Source organism: Girardinichthys multiradiatus, chromosome 24 (assembly GCF_021462225.1).
Source record: "Girardinichthys multiradiatus isolate DD_20200921_A chromosome 24, DD_fGirMul_XY1, whole genome shotgun sequence".
NCBI classification, from domain to species: Eukaryota; Metazoa; Chordata; class Actinopteri; order Cyprinodontiformes; family Goodeidae; genus Girardinichthys; species Girardinichthys multiradiatus.
In genome coordinates, this window is record NC_061816.1 from 18157301 (window position 1) to 18176356 (window position 19056).

General features: G+C 38.6%; 1 protein-coding gene across 2 annotated transcripts in view; it reads right to left on the reverse strand.

The window, feature by feature from the left end:
* Nucleotides 1-5602, reverse strand: part of xirp2a (xin actin binding repeat containing 2a) — a 76095-nt gene extending 70493 nt beyond the window's left edge. The window contains exon 1 of one of the 2 annotated variants that reach the window (XM_047355501.1): nt 5280-5602. In XM_047355501.1, coding sequence (XP_047211457.1) covers nt 5280-5483 — 204 coding nt within the window. In that variant the 5' untranslated portion in view covers nt 5484-5602. The remainder of the gene's footprint in view (nt 1-5279) is intronic. The other variant, XM_047355502.1, reaches the window with a different exon arrangement.
* Nucleotides 5603-19056: the final 13454 nt, after the last annotated feature.

Sequence of the window (19056 nt, forward strand, 5' to 3'; positions counted from 1 at the left end):
ACCACCTTCATCTGTTAGTCCAATCTATGCTACGCTGCCATCCACTGGCTAACAGGGGCCATTGCAACATAACACCTTGTCAGGTCTGGCCTTTAATATTGGAAACATAATAATGCAACAACATATGTATGCAAACACAATGGTGCAACAATGTGCATACATTTTATTTGGGTAGATATGATTCAATATTTAAGAGCAGAAATTATTTTAAAAGATAAACAACAATTAATAATTATTGAAGAATAGGCTATATAAAACTTTATTAAAGTATTAAGAATTTATTCTTCTCATTTAAAAATAAATCAGTCTCTTAAAATAATCACGCCCATATCTACTGAAAAATCAACCTGAAGGATGTTTTCTCATCAGATAGATATCTTGTTGCATAAACTTCTAGACAAGCCTCTCTGTGGATAACACCATCCCCACTAGAATAATGAGATGCTTCTCCAATAACAAACCCTGGATCACCAGTGACCTGAAGGTCATTGGTGATCCAGATCACTGGTGTTAATAAGAAAACAGAGCCTTCAATAAGGAAGACAGGAAATTATTGAGGAGTTTACAGAAGCAACTTAAAGTCAAGATAAGAGACATCAAGAAGCTGGAGAGCAAGCTCCAGAAAAACAATATCCGACATGTGTGGTCAGGGATGACCCCCTTTAGTTTGCTTATCGCTGTGGAGTTGGAGTTGAAGATGCCATCATACACCTGCTTCAACAAACCCACTGTCATCAGGGCAAAGCCAGCAGCACTGTGAGGATCATGTTCTTTGATTTCTCCAGTGCATTTAATACAATCCAACCTGATTTGCTTTGTCAGAAACTCCAGAAGACTCAGGTGGAGGCCTCAACAATCTCCTGGATCAAAGACTACCCGACAAACAGACCACAGTTTGTGAGACTGAAGGGTTGTGAGTCTAACCAGGTAGTCAGCAGCACAGGAGCACCACAGGGGACTGTACTCTCACCATTCCTTTTCACTCTGTACACCTCAGACTTCCAGAACAAGACAGACTCCTGTCACCTGCAGAAATACTCGGATGATTCTGTAGTCGTGAGGTGGATCAGAGATGGACAAGAAGCTGAGTACAGGAAGGTGGTGGACCGCTTTGCGGCATGGTGTGGAAACAATCATCTCATCTTATTTCCATCATGGGAGAAGAAGTGGAGGTGGTGGAGGAGTATAAATACCTCGGTGTTCACCTGGACAACAGACTAGAGTGGAGATGCAACTGTGAAGCCATCTACAAGAAGGGACAGAGCAGACTGTACTTCTTGAGGAAGCTTAGGTCCTTTGGTGTTTGCAGCAAGATGCTGAAAACACTGTTGTTGTTTTTTAATGTTTTTTTGAACAACAAAATAAAAATTGGCAAGAACTTCACACTAGATGAAAATTCCATACCTATGGAACACAGAAACATCAAAAATGAAAAAATGGCAAGGTATGTCAACATCATAGGGAGGCATAAAAGGTTATTTAGACCAGATCTTGATGAAGGCATTTTGAAAAGCCCTGGGCTCAGGGTTAGGAGCTCAGCTAGCTATTAACTTTGATTTCAGCACTGCTGCTAAACTAGCTAAGGCTTGATTAAAAACAAAAAATTCTTGCACAAAATTTCACAATTATTTTCACTACTTTTTAATGGCTAATATGTTTACCCTCCAAAATCCCTTTTTTTCAGTGTAATAATCTAACTCAGAAATATAGGGATTGTCAGCTTCTTTGACTAGCTTCCTTGGATGGGATTTTATGTGTTTCATGTGTGACATATTGTCCTTTCCATGGATAGTCATGACCAGAAGGTCAGACAGATGCTGAAAACATAAACCAGTCCCGCGAGGAGACCGCACAAGGGAAGAAAAAGTCTGTTCTCTGTACACCAGACAAGCAGAGTGCACCTCTTCACAGAAGAGGCTGTTGGAACCACACATCGTCTCCTCTCAGCTTCTCACACTGAGGATTTTGGCTACAACCGAGCAGCCACCTGGGAGTCTATCACTCATTGTAATGGCTGGCCATCATTTCTCATTGCTGTTTAAATAAACTGAATGGGGCACAGACAGAAAATACTGTGCATCATCAAATGTTAAGCTCTGCAATACAGACTAGCTGGAGACAAGGTCGGGTTTCATTGGTCTGTCCTTTTCCCTCTTTGGGAATATGGGGAAATTGCCCATATGCTCCACTGGCTACACCTTATTTTTTTAAGTTAAGGCATATGAATCATTTATGACACAATGCCAGGGAAAGGCATGTGTTGCAATGCCATTTGACATATTGGACAGCAGCTTGATATTCTTTTGCAGAGAAAAAATACAAATTTTCCTTCCTTGGGTCATTAATACACTAAAGCATAATAATGTGAAAACAATGTGATGGTTGATAAATGGTCATAAAGTCCAAAGAGGTGGAAGATAAGGGTCCTTTTATTTGCTACAATCAATTTAAGTGAAAAGGTTTTTTTGGTTTTGTAAACACTAACCATTTTAGGAGTTTTCTTTGAAAACGACATGCTCTTACCACATCTCAAATCCATTTAGGTCTGGACTCTGACAAGGTCACTCCAAAATGTACTTTTTTGGTCGCCATTCAATCCAATCAATTATGGGAAGGTGTCCAGTTCCTGAAGTAGCAAAGCTGCCAGAGATCATCACTCTACCTCCACCATGTTTGACTGTGGGTATGATATCCTTCTTCTGAAATGCTGTTAGTTTTATAAACAATCTAACATGAGGCACACCTCTCAAAACATTTGGTTTTTGTCTAAGTCCACAGAATATGTTTCCAAAGGTTTCAGGGATCTTTAAAATGTGTTTGGAAAATGTGACAGGGTGACCTTTCCACTGATGCCATTAATTCCCAGTCTATTATTGTTTAATCATAATCACTGACCTTAAGTCTTCACATTTTCTAGTAAACATCTGAGTTACACAGTCTCCTACTATCTCTATGGCTGAAATTTTGAATGATGCCATCCTACTAAAATAAGCATTAACTGTGAAACTAAGAGTGCTGATAAGGTTCCCCCACCATTTTTTATTAAAGCAATAGCAGTCTTTAGTCCTGTTTTATCGTAAAATTCCTCAATGCGTCCATGCAGCCTAATAAACAGAACAATCAAGTCATTTAAGAAATGCAATAGCTAATAGAGTCACATGGCAATCAAGCAGTTAGCTTGTTACTCTAATTTTACCATTGAATAAATCACAAAAAAATATTTTCAGGTCAGTTTCCTTTAAAGTTAAAAAGATGATCACTCACACTTCAGCAAACTAAGCAATCTAATGTTCAATACAAAGCTACTTATCTGAGGGTACTCCAACTAGCCATGTGGGCTGTACTGTTTCGGTGGATGACCCAAAGCGGTACATAAACATTCGGAAGACTCACTCCAGCTGCAGAACTTCTCATTTTGACATTGCATTAGAAAAACACACAGCATTAAGCTGAATTTAGGCTGATGGGACGGCCAGAAAAACAGATCATTTGTCCAGAATCACACAGACCCATCTCATCCTTTGTTTGTCTAAAAACTAACTAAATAAGTTCCAAGAAAACAGCGTTTCTCTCAAACACAGCGCCAAAGGAGCAATAGTAAAACATATCAAAGCTCCAATTTTACCAGAGTTGTATTGGCCATACTGTTACAGCCACAGGTCTATTTTTTTTTTTATTAGAAATAGCAGATATTAGACTTAAAAGCTGAACTTAAAAGCAAACTTCAAAAGAAGCCATCATTTAATCTTGGCCAAAGTAATATGTTTCATTAACCAGAGTACTTTAGAGTATTTTAGAAAATCCTTTCATCTGAAAACCCAGATGTGTTTGTGAATGGGCCAATTCTGTCTCTACCAACTACAGTGGCTTAGTATTAATAGCCCTGGAGCGTTTTTAAATGTTGTCACATACCTTTGCTTTTAATTGGGCTTTTTCATTTTATTCTTTTCTATAATTTCCTTTTTTACAGATATAAATCAGAAAAATATTTCTGTCAATATTAACTATCAAGTCTTACTGCAGATTCTCAGTATGATAAATGTGTGGACTTTGACTGGGCCATTTTAACACATGAATGCCTCCAACAGATTTTGGCCCAGGGTTGCCCTGTATTTAGCTCTATCTTCCACTGAACTCTGACCAGCTTCCCTGTTCCTTCAGAGGTCTCAAACTCCAGTCCTCCAAGGCTTGTATCCTGTAACCTTCAGATGCATCTCTGCTCCAACGTACTTGAATCAGATGTCTGAATTATCTCCTCAACAGGAAATCAAACTAAATACAAATGCATGCCACATTTTTCAAAATTTTATTTGTAAAAAAAGCTTTGTATTATTTTGCTTCCCCTTTACAAATCTGTACTCTCCTGTGTAGGTATACCATATAAAATCCCAGCAAAACACACTGATGCTTGTTTTTGTGACGTGACAAAATGTAAAAAAGCTCCAGGGCACTATATCTGCTCTGATACAGAAGCTTCACGCTGCTTCCAGCAACAACCCACATTGCAATTACAGGTTTATTTTTAAAAACCTGCTTAACCATAAAGACCCCCAGAATAGGCCTTAAATAACAGGGTGTCGAATGTCTGCAACCCCCGAGGATCTCTGCCACCAGTTGGCACTGCTAAATACCCACAACTACATTCCCCATAATTCCTTGGCTCCTGTAGATTATGACGGGTTTTATATTGAGACTTTGGGTAGAATGAGGAAAACGGTCCTTACTAAACTCATGGTTCTTGGATCTAAATGGGTTCTGACCACATGAGGAGAAAAAAGTAGGTATTTCGGTCTGATCATTGGACAGTTTGGTAACTGTCTTGTAATGGAAAGCTTCAGTTTCAGCAAACTTAGATTTTCCTTTTGGAGAAACCAGCAGGAATGGAAAATAGCAGGAGAAAGAAGGCCACTCCTCAACAGAAAAGGAGACATGTGCTGTAAGCACTTTAGAAGATGAAGGGGAAATCAAAGCTGCTGGTGTAAACAGGTGAAGCAAAAGAAAGGATCCCCTTTTTGTTCTTGGCGTTTGTCTTTAGTTGTTTACTCTCTATATGAGTATAAATCAGCAGTAAACTCAACCTTTGTAGACTTAGACAGAATCATTACAACTAGATGAAATAAACAGCAGCTTCTAAACTGCATGGCATTAGGTATAAGCCGACATCTATGAGCATATGCTTACTTTATATGTCTCTAGTTAATGACTACTTGGACCTTAAAAAAAGCAGGATTGTGTAAAAAAAGCAAACTTTTAATCCAAATCCAAGAGAAAGAACTTACAGTCCTTGTTGCAGCTGGCTTCTCAAACATCCTCTTCAGGCTGTCCAGCTGAATATCAAACTTCTCAACCCTCTTTGCAGCCTGCAGGTCCTCCCGGAGCACTGGCTCGTCTGATGTCACCACCTGCAGCCTGGAGGAACCGCAGGAAATGAAGACTGAGGTCGCGCTCGCCACCTCCTCTCCATTTCCTGATTGAATTTCCATTGTTGTAGAGAAACTGTATACCCCTCTGGTTTTCCCTGCTGATTTCTGTCAGAGGGGAAGGTTTCCTGTGTAAGGTGAAGCAGGAGGAGAAGGAAGATGTTGCTGAGAGTCCTCCTCTCTCGTAGAGGCTTCTCTGGGATTGTCCAGGCTTCTGAGAGGCTGTAGGAAAGAGGTGGAGAGAAGGAAAAAACTTTTTCCCCTTACTCCTCAGCTTTGTAATTACTCATGTGCATGGAGGCCAATGTAAAGTCACATGTGGGCTTAGGCAAGAACATTGAGGTACAAGTTACGTGCCGAAGCAGTGACGACCGTGCAGAGAGGAGCAAAGCATAGTGAGTACCTGAAAAAACTCTTTTTAAAACTGCTAAAATCAGATCTTCTCACAATCAAACAAGTATTACATTATTTCCATTTATACTTCTTCATCTGGGATGAGTTGTATACGGTATTAAAACTTTGGAATCTTAGTACTGTACTTTCAATCTTATGAATATACCCACGTACTTTGCTACTATTTTCTTATATCACTATAAGAGTCCAAAATGTGAGTGAGCACAGCTGTAATACACTGCAGTAAAGGCTTGAGGCAAGATGCCTTCTATGCCTCCATGGATTTCAAACTGTCAGCTGAATTAAGGTCTGGACTTTGACTACGCCATTGTACCACATTAATTTCTCTGACTGCATGTTTAGGGCAATTGTCTTGCTGAAAGGTGAACCTCCACCAAAATCTCCAGCCTTTTGGAGCTTTTGGTTTTCCTTCAGGATTGCTCTGTATTTAGAGCTATTTAGAGGATTTTATTTAGGGGTATCACGATCAAGGGTTAACCTTATTGTACAACAAGTTTCCAAATTTCTATTTGTAAAAAAGTTATAAAAAATATGCATCATTTTTCTTCCAGATCAGAAATAAGCACTACTTTGGCTTCATTAAAATAATTTCACAATAAATACAATGATGTTTGTGGTTGTGACGTTACAAAATGTGACACAGTTCAAAAGGTGTGAATACTTTGATGAGCTGCTTTAGATGAGAAGTACAACTGCAGCAGAAATATGTTGTCCCTGTTTGTTATTGCAGACAGGTCAGCAGACTGCCACTAAAAGGCACTGTGGGAAATAAATGTTGCAGAAAGATGTGCAGACACATGTCAATGTCAAATTACTGAAGATGCTTTTATAAAACTCATGTTATTTCATGTAATAAATAAAGTAAATATTTACCGATTCAGGAAAAGAAAAGGTTGCTTTTGCGCTTACAGGGGAACTGTGGAACTAGTGTTTGTCATGTGTCAATCCCAGTAAAGTTCCAGGAAACACACTTCTTCCCTCATCCATCCCTTATTAAACACTGTGTCTAAGGGGAACAGGAAAGTGTATCAGTGCTGAACAAATCAAGGCGAGGTCCTAAACCGCTAATCTTTCTGGCCTGCAGCGGGGCGTACCTGCTCTACCCGGGGAGTGTTTTCCTGTAATAGGGCTTGGCAAGAAGTGAGAAATTAACACGTTAACTTGGTTTCCTGTGTGACTCACAGATAGGCTGTCTCATCCTGTTATGGTCAAAGAGTCAACCTCTGTGCAGATCCAGGTCTGTGAGATGAGGAAGGAGTCTGAATGCTCAGCATAGCAACGCTCGGAGAGATGGAGACAAGTAAGAGCAGAAGACGGGAAAAGCCATGAGATTCTGGTACCTTGGGGACAAGAACCAGTTGAGTTGCAAACTGGAAATCGGTCATTACAAAAGTTGCTGTTTTCAAATGATTGTTTAATTTAATAAGGGAAAATAATCTATCCAAAGTATTTGCCTGTTTAAGGTGGTGCCACAGCATCACAGTTAGATTCTAATTCAGACTTTGACTAAGCAACTCCAAAACCTTTATTTTGTTTTTTGTTCTTGATCATTGATTTTCACATAGGGCTAGGTTGGTCTGGATAGCTTTTTTCTTCTAATAATAAATTAAACCACTATTTAAAACTGCATTTTGTAATGCTGTGGATCACCTAAAGTTATTTGATTAAAAAACAGAAGCAAAAGTAGAAGAAATCTTTATCAGGACAAATAGTTCTTCATAGCACAGCATGGTGGGGAAGAATGGAAAGGTGACCTTACCAAATCCAATCTTAGGGAATGAGTGGTCATGATATATACCTCTAATAGCAATTTGGAGAACTTGGAGGACACCGCATCACTGCATTTATACCAGCCAAAGATACATTATTCAGAGAGGGCCACAGGTTTGTGTCACTTTCAGCTGGATCCTGTTTCCCATGAGCCCACTCACCTTACAGCAACTACTCACCCATACCAAGAAGAAGATATAAAAAATACAACTTTACTTTGTATCTGCTCAAGCCAGTTTTAATTCCTACTCTTTCTTGTTATTCAAATTATTTTTAATTCCATCCTTTGAATAAGGTATGTTTTAAGAGAAAACAGGCTCTCAAATTCCTATGCTGATGAAATATTAAAGATTTTGTGATATGAATGCCAATTTTCTGCTCAGTGAAAGCAGCAGATACACATATGCACACATTGTTCAAAGTGAAGTGCAGGATTAAATTAGGCATGAGAGCGAACATCAAACAACCATAAACCAAAGTCAGGACCAGCTGGTATTTAATACTAGGAGACAAGAAGCAGTGTTGTAACTGTGTTGCTTTTAACAAGTGAACAATGCTGCAGGTTCTGCTTAGGTCCCAATGCCTATGTCTTGCCTTTCCCACAATACGTGACTTTGTATGCATTCAACTACACAGTACACTATAGAACCTAATAAAATTATTAATGTCCCTTGACCTTTTCCACATTTGTCATGTTACCAAAACAAATTTCAATGTATCTTGTTAGGATTTTCTATGACAAATCAACACAATGTACTGCATAATAATTCCATCAAAGCAAAGGGATACTTGGTTGTCAACATTTTTTACCACTAAAAATCTGAAAAGTTGAACTGCACATTGCTCTGAAATACCCAATCCATAATGAATTATGGTGGTGGCTGTATCATGCTGTGGGGAAGCTTTTCTCAAGCAGGCTGGTATGAGTAGATCTGTTAATTGAATCTGAACTTTGGAGTGTTGCTGTACATTGGTAACAGATGGTTAAGAAGTCCTATATTCAACAATGTTGCCATACATTAATTATAAATGTTTTCTGATAACAATAGTTCTTATTTTTTATAGTATTTAAAAAAAGGTTACGAGTGCAGAAATGACTGGAGTTTTAGCCTGATTTTATCATCTAATAAAACCAATATACAACAGTAAAACATGCCAAGGCTGTTAATAAAGAAGTGTCGGACTGATGTAGCATCTGGTAGCAAAATTATATTATTTTAGATGCATTTCAAGATAGAACATAGGGTATCAAATGTACAAGCTATACTTTAATGCACCATGAGGTTATCATGGTTGCCATAAAATGCTATGTAAACGCCCTGTGGTCCAAATAGCAGGCCATAATGGTGGCTTATTCAAAACCTAAAGCTATAGTATTTTACAGCTCACATAATTAACACATAAATAATATATTATGGATGTAAAAACAGGCCAAACTCACCACTTCACTTCCATATTCTGCCAAAGGACTACTGTCACATGCGCCACTTGTATTTTATGGGTCATCAGTAACCTGAAAAGGGTTTAAGAGGGTTTTTAGAGGACCAAAGTATCAGAAAGAGCTAACTGCTAACAGCTAAGGACACGTGCTTGCTGCCAAATAATATTTACCCAGAAAGGTTTAGTTTTCAATCCAGTAAATAATGTGTCCCTAACATCATTTTACTAAATCTGATAACTAAGTAAACACCATTAAGCCCTATTTCTCCAGAAAGATTTGGCTCTTTCCAAAATATTCCCTTAATAATATTTCTTAAAATATTATTTCAATAAATAAAGGCATCTAATGAGACACCGTTGCGAATTCATCCAGAAGGTTGGTTTTATTTAGCAGATCATTTTTAAAACATTATTTTATTAAAATAATATTTTATCTGATCTTACATTGTGAATGGTTGTCTAAACGTCTGCTGATTATTGCTTAAGTTAGTTCCAAGACTAACTTAACTTCACTTCCAGATTCTTCAAGATAATCCTTGGTTCTCAAACATAAACATGGCATGGTAATGTTGCATCACTCTTTTGGTCATGGTTTTGATGGAGTTCTTCCCTAAACTCGTGCGTGCTCATTTGTTTGGTAAAGCTAAGACATCCTATACTGTTACTAATAAAAACACAGTAATGAAAGAACACGGAGGCTGCGCAGCTTTTAGATGCCTGTACAGGGAGAAGCTCGTCCGAATACTTCTGAAACTTCCTTCCCAGAACAGCAGTTTTATTCAGAAGCAAGGCGTGTACATTAAAAAGAAAAAACATACATTTTAATCGAGTTTCAGTTGACTGTCTGATTTCCTATCCAGAGCTGTCTGGCACTCTGACATTCAGCTGACTTTTCAGCACTTCCTGTTTTTCCACTTTTGATCTTTATCTACAGACATACAGGTCCTTCTCAAAATATTAGCATATTGTGATAAAGTTCATTATTTTCCATAATGTCATGATGAAAATTTAACATTCATATATTTTAGATTCATTGCACACTAACTGAAATATTTCAGGTATTTTATTGTCTTAATACGGATGATTTTGGCATACAGCTCATGAAAACCCAAAATTCCTATCTCACAAAATTAGCATATTATTAAAAGGGTCTCTAAACGAGCTATGAACCTAATCATCTGAATCAACGAGTTAACTCTAAACACCTGCAAAAGATTCCTGAGGCCTTTAAAACTCCCAGCCTGGTTCATCACTCAAAACCCCAATCATGGGTAAGACTGCCGACCTGACTGCTGTCCAGAAGGCCACTATTGACACCCTCAAGCAAGAAGGTAAGACACAGAAAGAAATCTCTGAACAAATAGGATGTTCCCAGAGTGCTGTATCAAGGCACCTCAGTGGGAAGTCTGTGGGAAGGAAAAAGTGTGGCAGAAAACGCTGCACAACAAGAAGAGGTGACCAGACCCTGAGGAAGATTGTGGAGAAGGGCCGATTCCAGACCTTGGGTGACCTGCGGAAGCAGTGGACTGAGTCTGGAGTAGAAACATCCAGAGCCACCGTGCACAGGCGTGTGCAGGAAATGGGCTACAGGTGCCGCATTCCCCAGGTCAAGCCACTTTTGAACCAGAAACAGCGGCAGAAGCGCCTGACCTGGGCTACAGAGAAGCAGCACTGGACTGTTGCTCAGTGGTCCAAAGTACTTTTTTCGGATGAAAGCAAATTCTGCATGTCATTCGGAAATCAAGGTGCCAGAGTCTGGAGGAAGACTGGGGAGAAGGAAATGCCAAAATGCCAGAAGTCCAGTGTCAAGTACCCACAGTCAGTGATGGTCTGGGGTGCCGTGTCAGCTGCTGGTGTTGGTCCACTGTGTTTTATCAAGGGCAGGGTCAATGCAGCTAGCTATCAGGAGATTTTGGAGCACTTCATGCTTCCATCTGCTGAAAAGCTTTATGGAGATGAAGATTTCATTTTTCAGCACGACCTGGCACCTGCTCACAGTGCCAAAACCACTGGTAAATGGTTTACTGACCATGGTATCACTGTGCTCAATTGGCCTGCCACCTCTCCTGACCTGAACCCCATAGAGAATCTGTGGGATATTGTGAAGAGAACGTCGAGAGACTCAAGACCCAACACTCTGGATGAGCTAAAGGCCGCTATTGAAGCATCCTGGGCCTCCATAAGACCTCAGCAGTGCCACAGGCTGATTGCCTCCATGCCACGCCGCATTGAAGCAGTCATTTCTGCCAAAGGATTCCCGACCAAGTATTGAGTGCATAACTGTACATGATTATTTGAAGGTTGACGTTTTTTGTATTAAAAACACTTTTCTTTTATTGGTCGGATGAAATATGCTAATTTTGTGAGATAGGAATTTTGGGTTTTCATGAGCTGTATGCCAAAATCATCTGTATTAAGACAATAAAAGACCTGAAATATTTCAGTTAGTGTGCAATGAATCTAAAATATATGAATGTTAAATTTTCATCATGACCTTATGGAAAATAATGAACTTTATCACAATATGCTAATATTTTGAGAAGGACCTGTATGCAGAATAGAGGCTGACATTTTTTCGAGAGTCCCACGGGAATCCCGCGGGACGGGAGACAGCATCAGTAAAGATCCCGTGATTGGGACGGTACAGGATAATAAATGAACGGGAGCAGACGGGAGCGGGAGCTAACCAATAGGAGGGAAATAAACTAGGATCAATTGTCCTTGGAAATGTAAACTGAGACTTTGTTATAAACTTTAAGAAAAAAAAAGTTGGATCGACGCCGCCATTGTGTAGTTTTTTTCCAAGAAGCCTATACTATAATGTGAGTCAAACGAACTACACGACCCACAAGCCAACAGTGCTTCTGATCGATGTTTTCCACCTGCGTTCAGGATGGAGGGAACAAACGCAGGTGGAGAACTGGACGTGGTAAAATTGGATTTGTAACGTAAAGTCAGAAATAAGGACTTATCTATTAAACTCATAGAGCTGACAGGAAAGTCACAAATATTACCGAACTTCAGGAGAGTTGAATGTAGCGGTGTTAACACGCAGTCTGCTGCTTGTAAAACGTGTTTAGTTGTAATCAAGTTCACCAGTGATTAAAGGACACTTGTAAGACAGATTCTGGATTGAATCAACCCTGCATCTCTTCATTCATCAAACCAAAAGTACCATCATGTGTCAAGTCTCATCTCACCGACAAAATTGCTGCATGTGCTCTAAAGATTTAAGAGGTAAGGTAAGGAAACCCGTGAGGGGACATGGGGAAATGTATTGCGTTTCCACGCAATACTTTTGCGTTCGGCATTTTGGAGCAACAGCACAGATGATAAACTGCTCATAAAACAAACAGCACTGATATGTGATTGATATGGTTTATTTATCATATGCAGGTTAACATGCAGTAAATAATGCGATGAAATGCTTAGGATAAGAAGAACCGTTCAAATCACGATAAAAACAAAAACACTAATGGCGTACAAAAGAAAAAGTACACATCATGCAGCAGTAATAAGGAAATAAAGTGTCACAGATGTGGTTTGGTGCAGTTTTATGTTCCAGAGTTCAGTAGTTTGATAGCTTGTGGATAAAATCTGTCTTTTAGTCTGATTTGAAGATAATTTTATTTAAGGCTGATTTCAAAATAAAACTCAATAAATCTCAAAACGGGTGTAGTGTTTGTTTCAATTTTGCAGTTATCGGGTTTGGAAACTATCCCACAAAGTATTGCGAAATAACGCAAAAACTATTGCGTGAGAACGCAAAAAAGAAAAAATTCCCCATGTCCTCTCGCGGACCTCGTAGAAAGGCTTCATCAAGGGAAGATATTAAATAAATATGTTGTGAAATAGAAAAAAATTTAATGTACCATTAAATGTACAATTTATTTAATACATCATTAAATATTAAGTGTACCACTAATTACATCATGTTGTCTTTAAAATTATACTTAATTATTCAGTGGCATATTTAATTGCATAATAGTCCATTTCATGATATAATGGTACATTTATTGTTTCTAATGATGTATTAAATAAATAAATGGTACCTTTAATTTAATGGCACATTTAATGTTACATTTCTTTCATGTTACATTTACTTCACTTATGGGACATTCACAACATTTATTTATTTAATGATGATTTTATTGTATTAATTGTGTCCAGTTTGACCCTCCATTCTTGATGCTTGTATAGGAGGTCATGTCAGAATTTGAATCAGGTGTTCTGGAGCAGACACACATCTAAAACTTGTAGGGAAGGGATCCCTGAGGACCAGGGCTGTGAACCATTGAGGTACAGTTTCTAAATTATGAAGGTAATGCCTTTTTGGCCTTTTGTTCAACAAGTACAGTTCTCTTACTAGGTGCATTTTTCTTTCGTTTCAGCAACTTGAAACATAAAAGTGATGTCATTGTTCAAAGGAAACAGTCACTTAATAAATAAGTAAAATACAACTATGTACATTTTGTTTATTCAACTAAGATAGGCATGGTCTGTTTCCTTGTTTAATATTTTATTATTTCTTCATTATTATTCTTTTTACTTTAACTGGCCTTTACTACAACTAAAAACAGGGACCTAACTGGTCCTTCAAAGAAAGAAATTGCCAAAAGACTAAATGAAGAAAACAAAAATGGGAGTGGCACAGGAGTGGGAGTCGTTCTGAATGGGAGCGGGACGGGAGTGGGAGTCAATTTACCAGGAGTGGGACGGGACAGGATTTTTTTCGTTATGCTGGCCTGGGATTGGGATGGGACAAGACATTTTTCTGTGGGAGCGGGATGGGACAGGAGAGAAAATCCACTCCCGTGTCACCCTCTAATGCAGAACTCTTACACCTACAGAAATATCTTCTGTTGTAAGGCAGAAATCTTACAGAGACACATACACAGAGAAGCCTGTTAGCAGGCCTCTAAGTTACACAATACATTTTATTTCACACATTATTAAACATACTTGAGCATAGCAATACAGATCCTATAAGCATAGCATGAATATTTTCCAACAGTTTCAATCATCTTTAATCAACTTGTTTATATTGTACTGTTGCAATTATGATTATTGATTAATTAATATTTATCAAGAATTATAATTAACAAACATAATTTGACAAAATTAATTTCTTAACCAAAATCCTCATTTATGAATCGAGACCAGGGATGTCTTCTGGTGTTGTAACTGTGGCTCAACGCCTTTGACAATTACAACCGTTAAATACTCAGTAATAATTGATAACTATTACCAGAGATGTCACTGTTTAATCAACCGTTTCTGTCGAAACGTGGGTCACTTTTAACCTTATTTTGACTGACGAATCACTCTTGCACAAAAAAACACAAAATGCCTTCTCTTTATCTATGTGAATATTTATTAAATTACAGCCTGATACAATCCGCTCTTCCGATTTAACAATCTTCACCTTCTCAAACATGCAAAGTTCTAAAAAGGGGGTAAAATATATAACTAAACAAAATAAAGCAAAACAGCAGTATGGAATCAACCAGCAGTTATGGCAAAAGTGATGCTATGACAAGGGAATATGGCGTTGAACGAAGCTTTGGGAGCGCAGCCCGCCAGATAGTGTAGCTCAGTGAGATGCACAGTGATAAACCTTCACCCCCAGCAAGGTTGTAAACCCCGAGGACAAAGGGCAATAAAACTTTAGCGGCAAGCCAGTAAGCAGTAAAGTTGAAGACAAAGAAAATGGTTGATTTTCACCATAAAGTTATTATAGCAGTCCAGTTTCACAGCGCACCTGCGCGCAGGTGTTTGCACGGTAAAGACACACTTGTGAGACACGGCGGCCTCTGAAAGTACCAGTAAGTTTCAAAACAATGGCATGCACATACAATTCAGAACACATTAGACTCTAAATGGCGACTCCAATCGCACTAAAACCTCCTCTACCCTGCCCAGACTATTTCTAAGAAAGAAATAAAAATAAAGGATGGGTTTTACTTGTCGTTGTCTCCTCTCAGCAGAGGGAGAGAGGAGGAGGGGGAGAGTTGGAAGTTAATGAATTTTTTGTTGGCCAATGAAGGAGAATGAATGAAATCCACTTGCGACTCTTCTCCAGAATGATGCCCTTTAGTTGCTGGTCCTGGTCCGGTCTCCAGCGTGAAAAGAAGCTTCTTTCAAATGTTCGCCTTCCTATATTGCTTAATGTGACGTCAGACCTGGGACGGCCCCGTCATATCAGCCGCAGTGGCGCTGGGTTTTGTAGGACAGACTATCCTGCGGTACGAAATGGCCGATGACGTTGGAAAGGCATAGTGGCATCCAGCAACGTGCAAATGGTCCAATATTCAGCAAACAAGTGGTCCAACAGTACATAGCCCTTTAGTCTTCGTTATTCTTTAATTCTGCTTGGTAGTTTAGTTGGATTGTTTTAGCATAGTAAAGAGTTTGTTGATTGAAATATGTTTGACTTTGAGTTGACTTATTTTTGTTAATAAATTCTTGTATTTTAAGAAATTGTGTGAATTCATTCCATATATGTGCAGAGTTTATGCTGTTCAATAATGTCAGAGCTCGTCTCACACCTTTCTATTTTGTCCTAATACCATTGCCTTACTGGGCTGGTATTCACAGGACAACCCTTAACAGACTGAAATATTTGATAAAATATAAAAATATTAAATAATATTCTCAGATTCATAATTCCAACAGAACTGATTGTCATAGATTTTTGTAGGGGTTTCAGAGTAAAGGACGCTGAACAGAAAAACAAAAACTGTTGGTCTATCCTATAGAATCCCAACAAATTTCACTGAGCTTTGGCACTGTAAAATGTAATACTTCCTAATCACTTTCAAGCCAGACAGAGATGGAAAAGATTAGATTACAGAAACTCTACTCCAGTTACTGAGCTTTTTATTTCCCGCCTCAGTTTCATTACAGAGCAGTAGACCATCTGATAAGTTCGAAGAACTGCATGGTATGGCATTAACAGTCTGGTGCCCCAATAATAAAGCTGAAAACGTCTGAGGACAGAAGTCTTTAAAGCTGATTCAAACTTGTTTCAAATTTGAGGGGCACTACAGAACATGGGTGGAAGCTCTGACATCCGCCCAGGCCATATATGCTGGCTGGGGCAATTAGAAGCTTCGCCTGCAGTGCTCTTTAAACAGGCCAGACAGACGGAGATGCCATCTGCTGTTCTGACCAGTTCTCAACCTCCTCATCTTCTGCCTCTCTGTGGAAAAACAAGCTCGAAATTCTTGGTCGCATTCACTACAACTGGCAGCCAGCTTTTACAGTGTTTCTGAACCTAATCCTATTGTACATTTAATAACTTAGTCTAGCGCAGAGGTGAGTAGAGTAGCCAAACATTGTACTGAAGTAGGAGTAGCACTACTTCAATATACTTTTACTCAAGTAAAAGTATAAAGTCTTCATCAGAAATGTATTCAAATAAGAGTAAAAAGGTGTTTGGTATGAGTAAAGCTTGGTAGTACTGTTTAATCTGATTTAATTTGACGATGTAATCATACAGACAAAATACAATTGTGTACAGGTTCTGGTACTTTAAGGTAAAATAAATAAATAGACAAACAAATTAAACACATTATTACAAAATATCAAATTAGGGCAGAAGAAACACATTTCTACATCTATATTTTCCATAACATAAAACCTTTGAAACTAATACTTACAGTAGGTAATGTGTACATGGAAGAATACAGTATGTATGTTTACTTGTTTACAGTACAGTATGTTTACTTGACCTCCAAATAGCAGACCCAGGAGGTAGAAAATAACATTAGAACAATGAAGCTTTTTTACAAACCAGAAGGCTCACCATTTTTGGTTAAAACATGTTTGTTCCTCATTCAGCAAAGTAACTGAGGTGGATGGAGAAGCCAGAAATTGTACTCAAATAAGAGTAGTGTTGTTTCAAAATAAAATTACTCAAGTGAAAGTATTGTGGTGTACTTCAAAAAGTTACTCAACTAAATGTAACCGAGTAGATGTAACTAGTTACTACTCCACCTCTGTGTGGAATGTGGTATCTTTGTCTTAAACTTGGTGATGCATGACGAGCACAAACTGGTTATCAGTGACAAGTGTGCCCTCTAGTGTTCAGTTCCCTGAAGCACAAAGCATAGTTAAAACCCGATATTAACACACATTTTATGAAGACACAATATTTTTGCTTAAATGGTGACATTCAGTTTTTAATATGTTTACAATTTTGTCCTATTTTTCCTAACAGAACTGGTGATACTGAGTCAGGTTTGACTTTTTCAGCTCTGCTCTCTAATTATTTAGAGGACTGAGATCAGGGCTTTGTGATGGCCACGCTTAGTGTTTGTGATCTTCTCAATTTAAAGAATGTAACACAAAATTTGTCCTATTCGTGCATTTAGCAAATAGAAATAATGTTGGACAGTGAGAGTTATGAGTACTTTTATGTAAAATTTCTGGCCATGGAAGTTCAAATTTATTCCGGGTATGGGAAAAAAGGGTTAGTTGGTGCAATGAGATAATGTTCCTAGAAGTATAAGAGTAAACCCATCTGTCTCTGTTGTTGGATGTAGTTGAGATAAACTCAGTTTAGGTCTATGTTGAGGCAGTAAAAACAACCATACTCCTGTGATAACATTAGGAGAGCAAGTTAATAGCAATAGGATCTTCGCTTTCAGCAGACTGTAACTAAAAAGAAGGCTTCACTACAGTAGTTTACCTTTCAGCCCCACATTATTTCTCATTGTAATATTTCCCCTTTATATCATTAACTGATTTAATTGTAATATTTGTGCCAATCATGCCCAGATACAACATCCATATATCATGAGACTGCCAGAGGTCTCTGAAATCAGCTCTGTCCAGCTCCCTTGTTCCTGCTGTTAAAAGCAACCCCACAGCATGATGCTGCCACCACCTTGGGATGATGGTGGTGCAGCAGGGTGATGTGCAGTGTTTTCCCACATAAATAGCGTTTTGTATGTAGGCAATAAAAGGTCAGTTTTGGTCTAATCTCCCTTACATTTGCTATGTTACTCTACATGGCTTGCAGCACAGTTCAAACATGACTTATGTTTTTGTTTTTTTTTGTTTTAGAGGTTTGTTCTCTAACAAACCTCTGGGGACTTCAGAGTAGCTGCATTTGTACTGAGATTAAATTACATGCATTTTGGATTCAATTAGTAACTAGGTGACTCAAGACAGTTGGTTGCACTGGATTTCATTTCAAGGTATCAGAGTAAAGGAAGCTGAATATATATTAACTTCACACTTTTTAGATTTTTATTTCTTGTTCAGATTTCATGCTTTGCACATTATGCACTACTCTATGTTGGTCTACCAAATAAACCCCCCAGTGAAATGTAATAAGGTTTGTGGTTGCAACATGAGAAAATGTGAGAAAGTGTAAGGAGCACAAATCCTTTTACAATGCACTGTATATGGAATTTTCTACTGACCTTGAATGGTTTGATATCAGCCTAATTTCCAATTTGGCTGTCTACAGTTGTTATTGACATTGCTGTAAAGTTCAACAAAGCTGTCAATGTGGAAACTGTTTATACTGTTTATATTTTTACATGCAGGGATTGGACAATGAAACTGAAACACCTGTCATTTTAGTGTGGGAGGTTTCATGGCTAAATTGGACCAACCTGGTAGCCAGTCTTCATTGATTGCACATTGCACCAGTAAGAGCAGAGTGTGAAGGTTCAATTAGCAGGGTAAGAGCACAGTTTATTATTTATTGAAATGCACACAACATTATGGGTGACATACCAGAGTTCAAAAGAGGACAAATTGTTGGTGCACGTCTTGCTGGCGCATCTGTGACCAAGACAGCAAGTCTTTGTGATGTATCAAGAGCCACGGTATCCAGGGTAATGTCAGCATACCACCAAGAAGGACGAACCACATCCAACAGGATTAACTGTGGACGCAAGAGGAAGCTGTCTGAAAGGGATGTTCGGGTGCTAACCCAGATTGTACATTTTCCTCCACCAGTATCACGTAGTGACCTGGCCACTATCCTGCAAGAAGA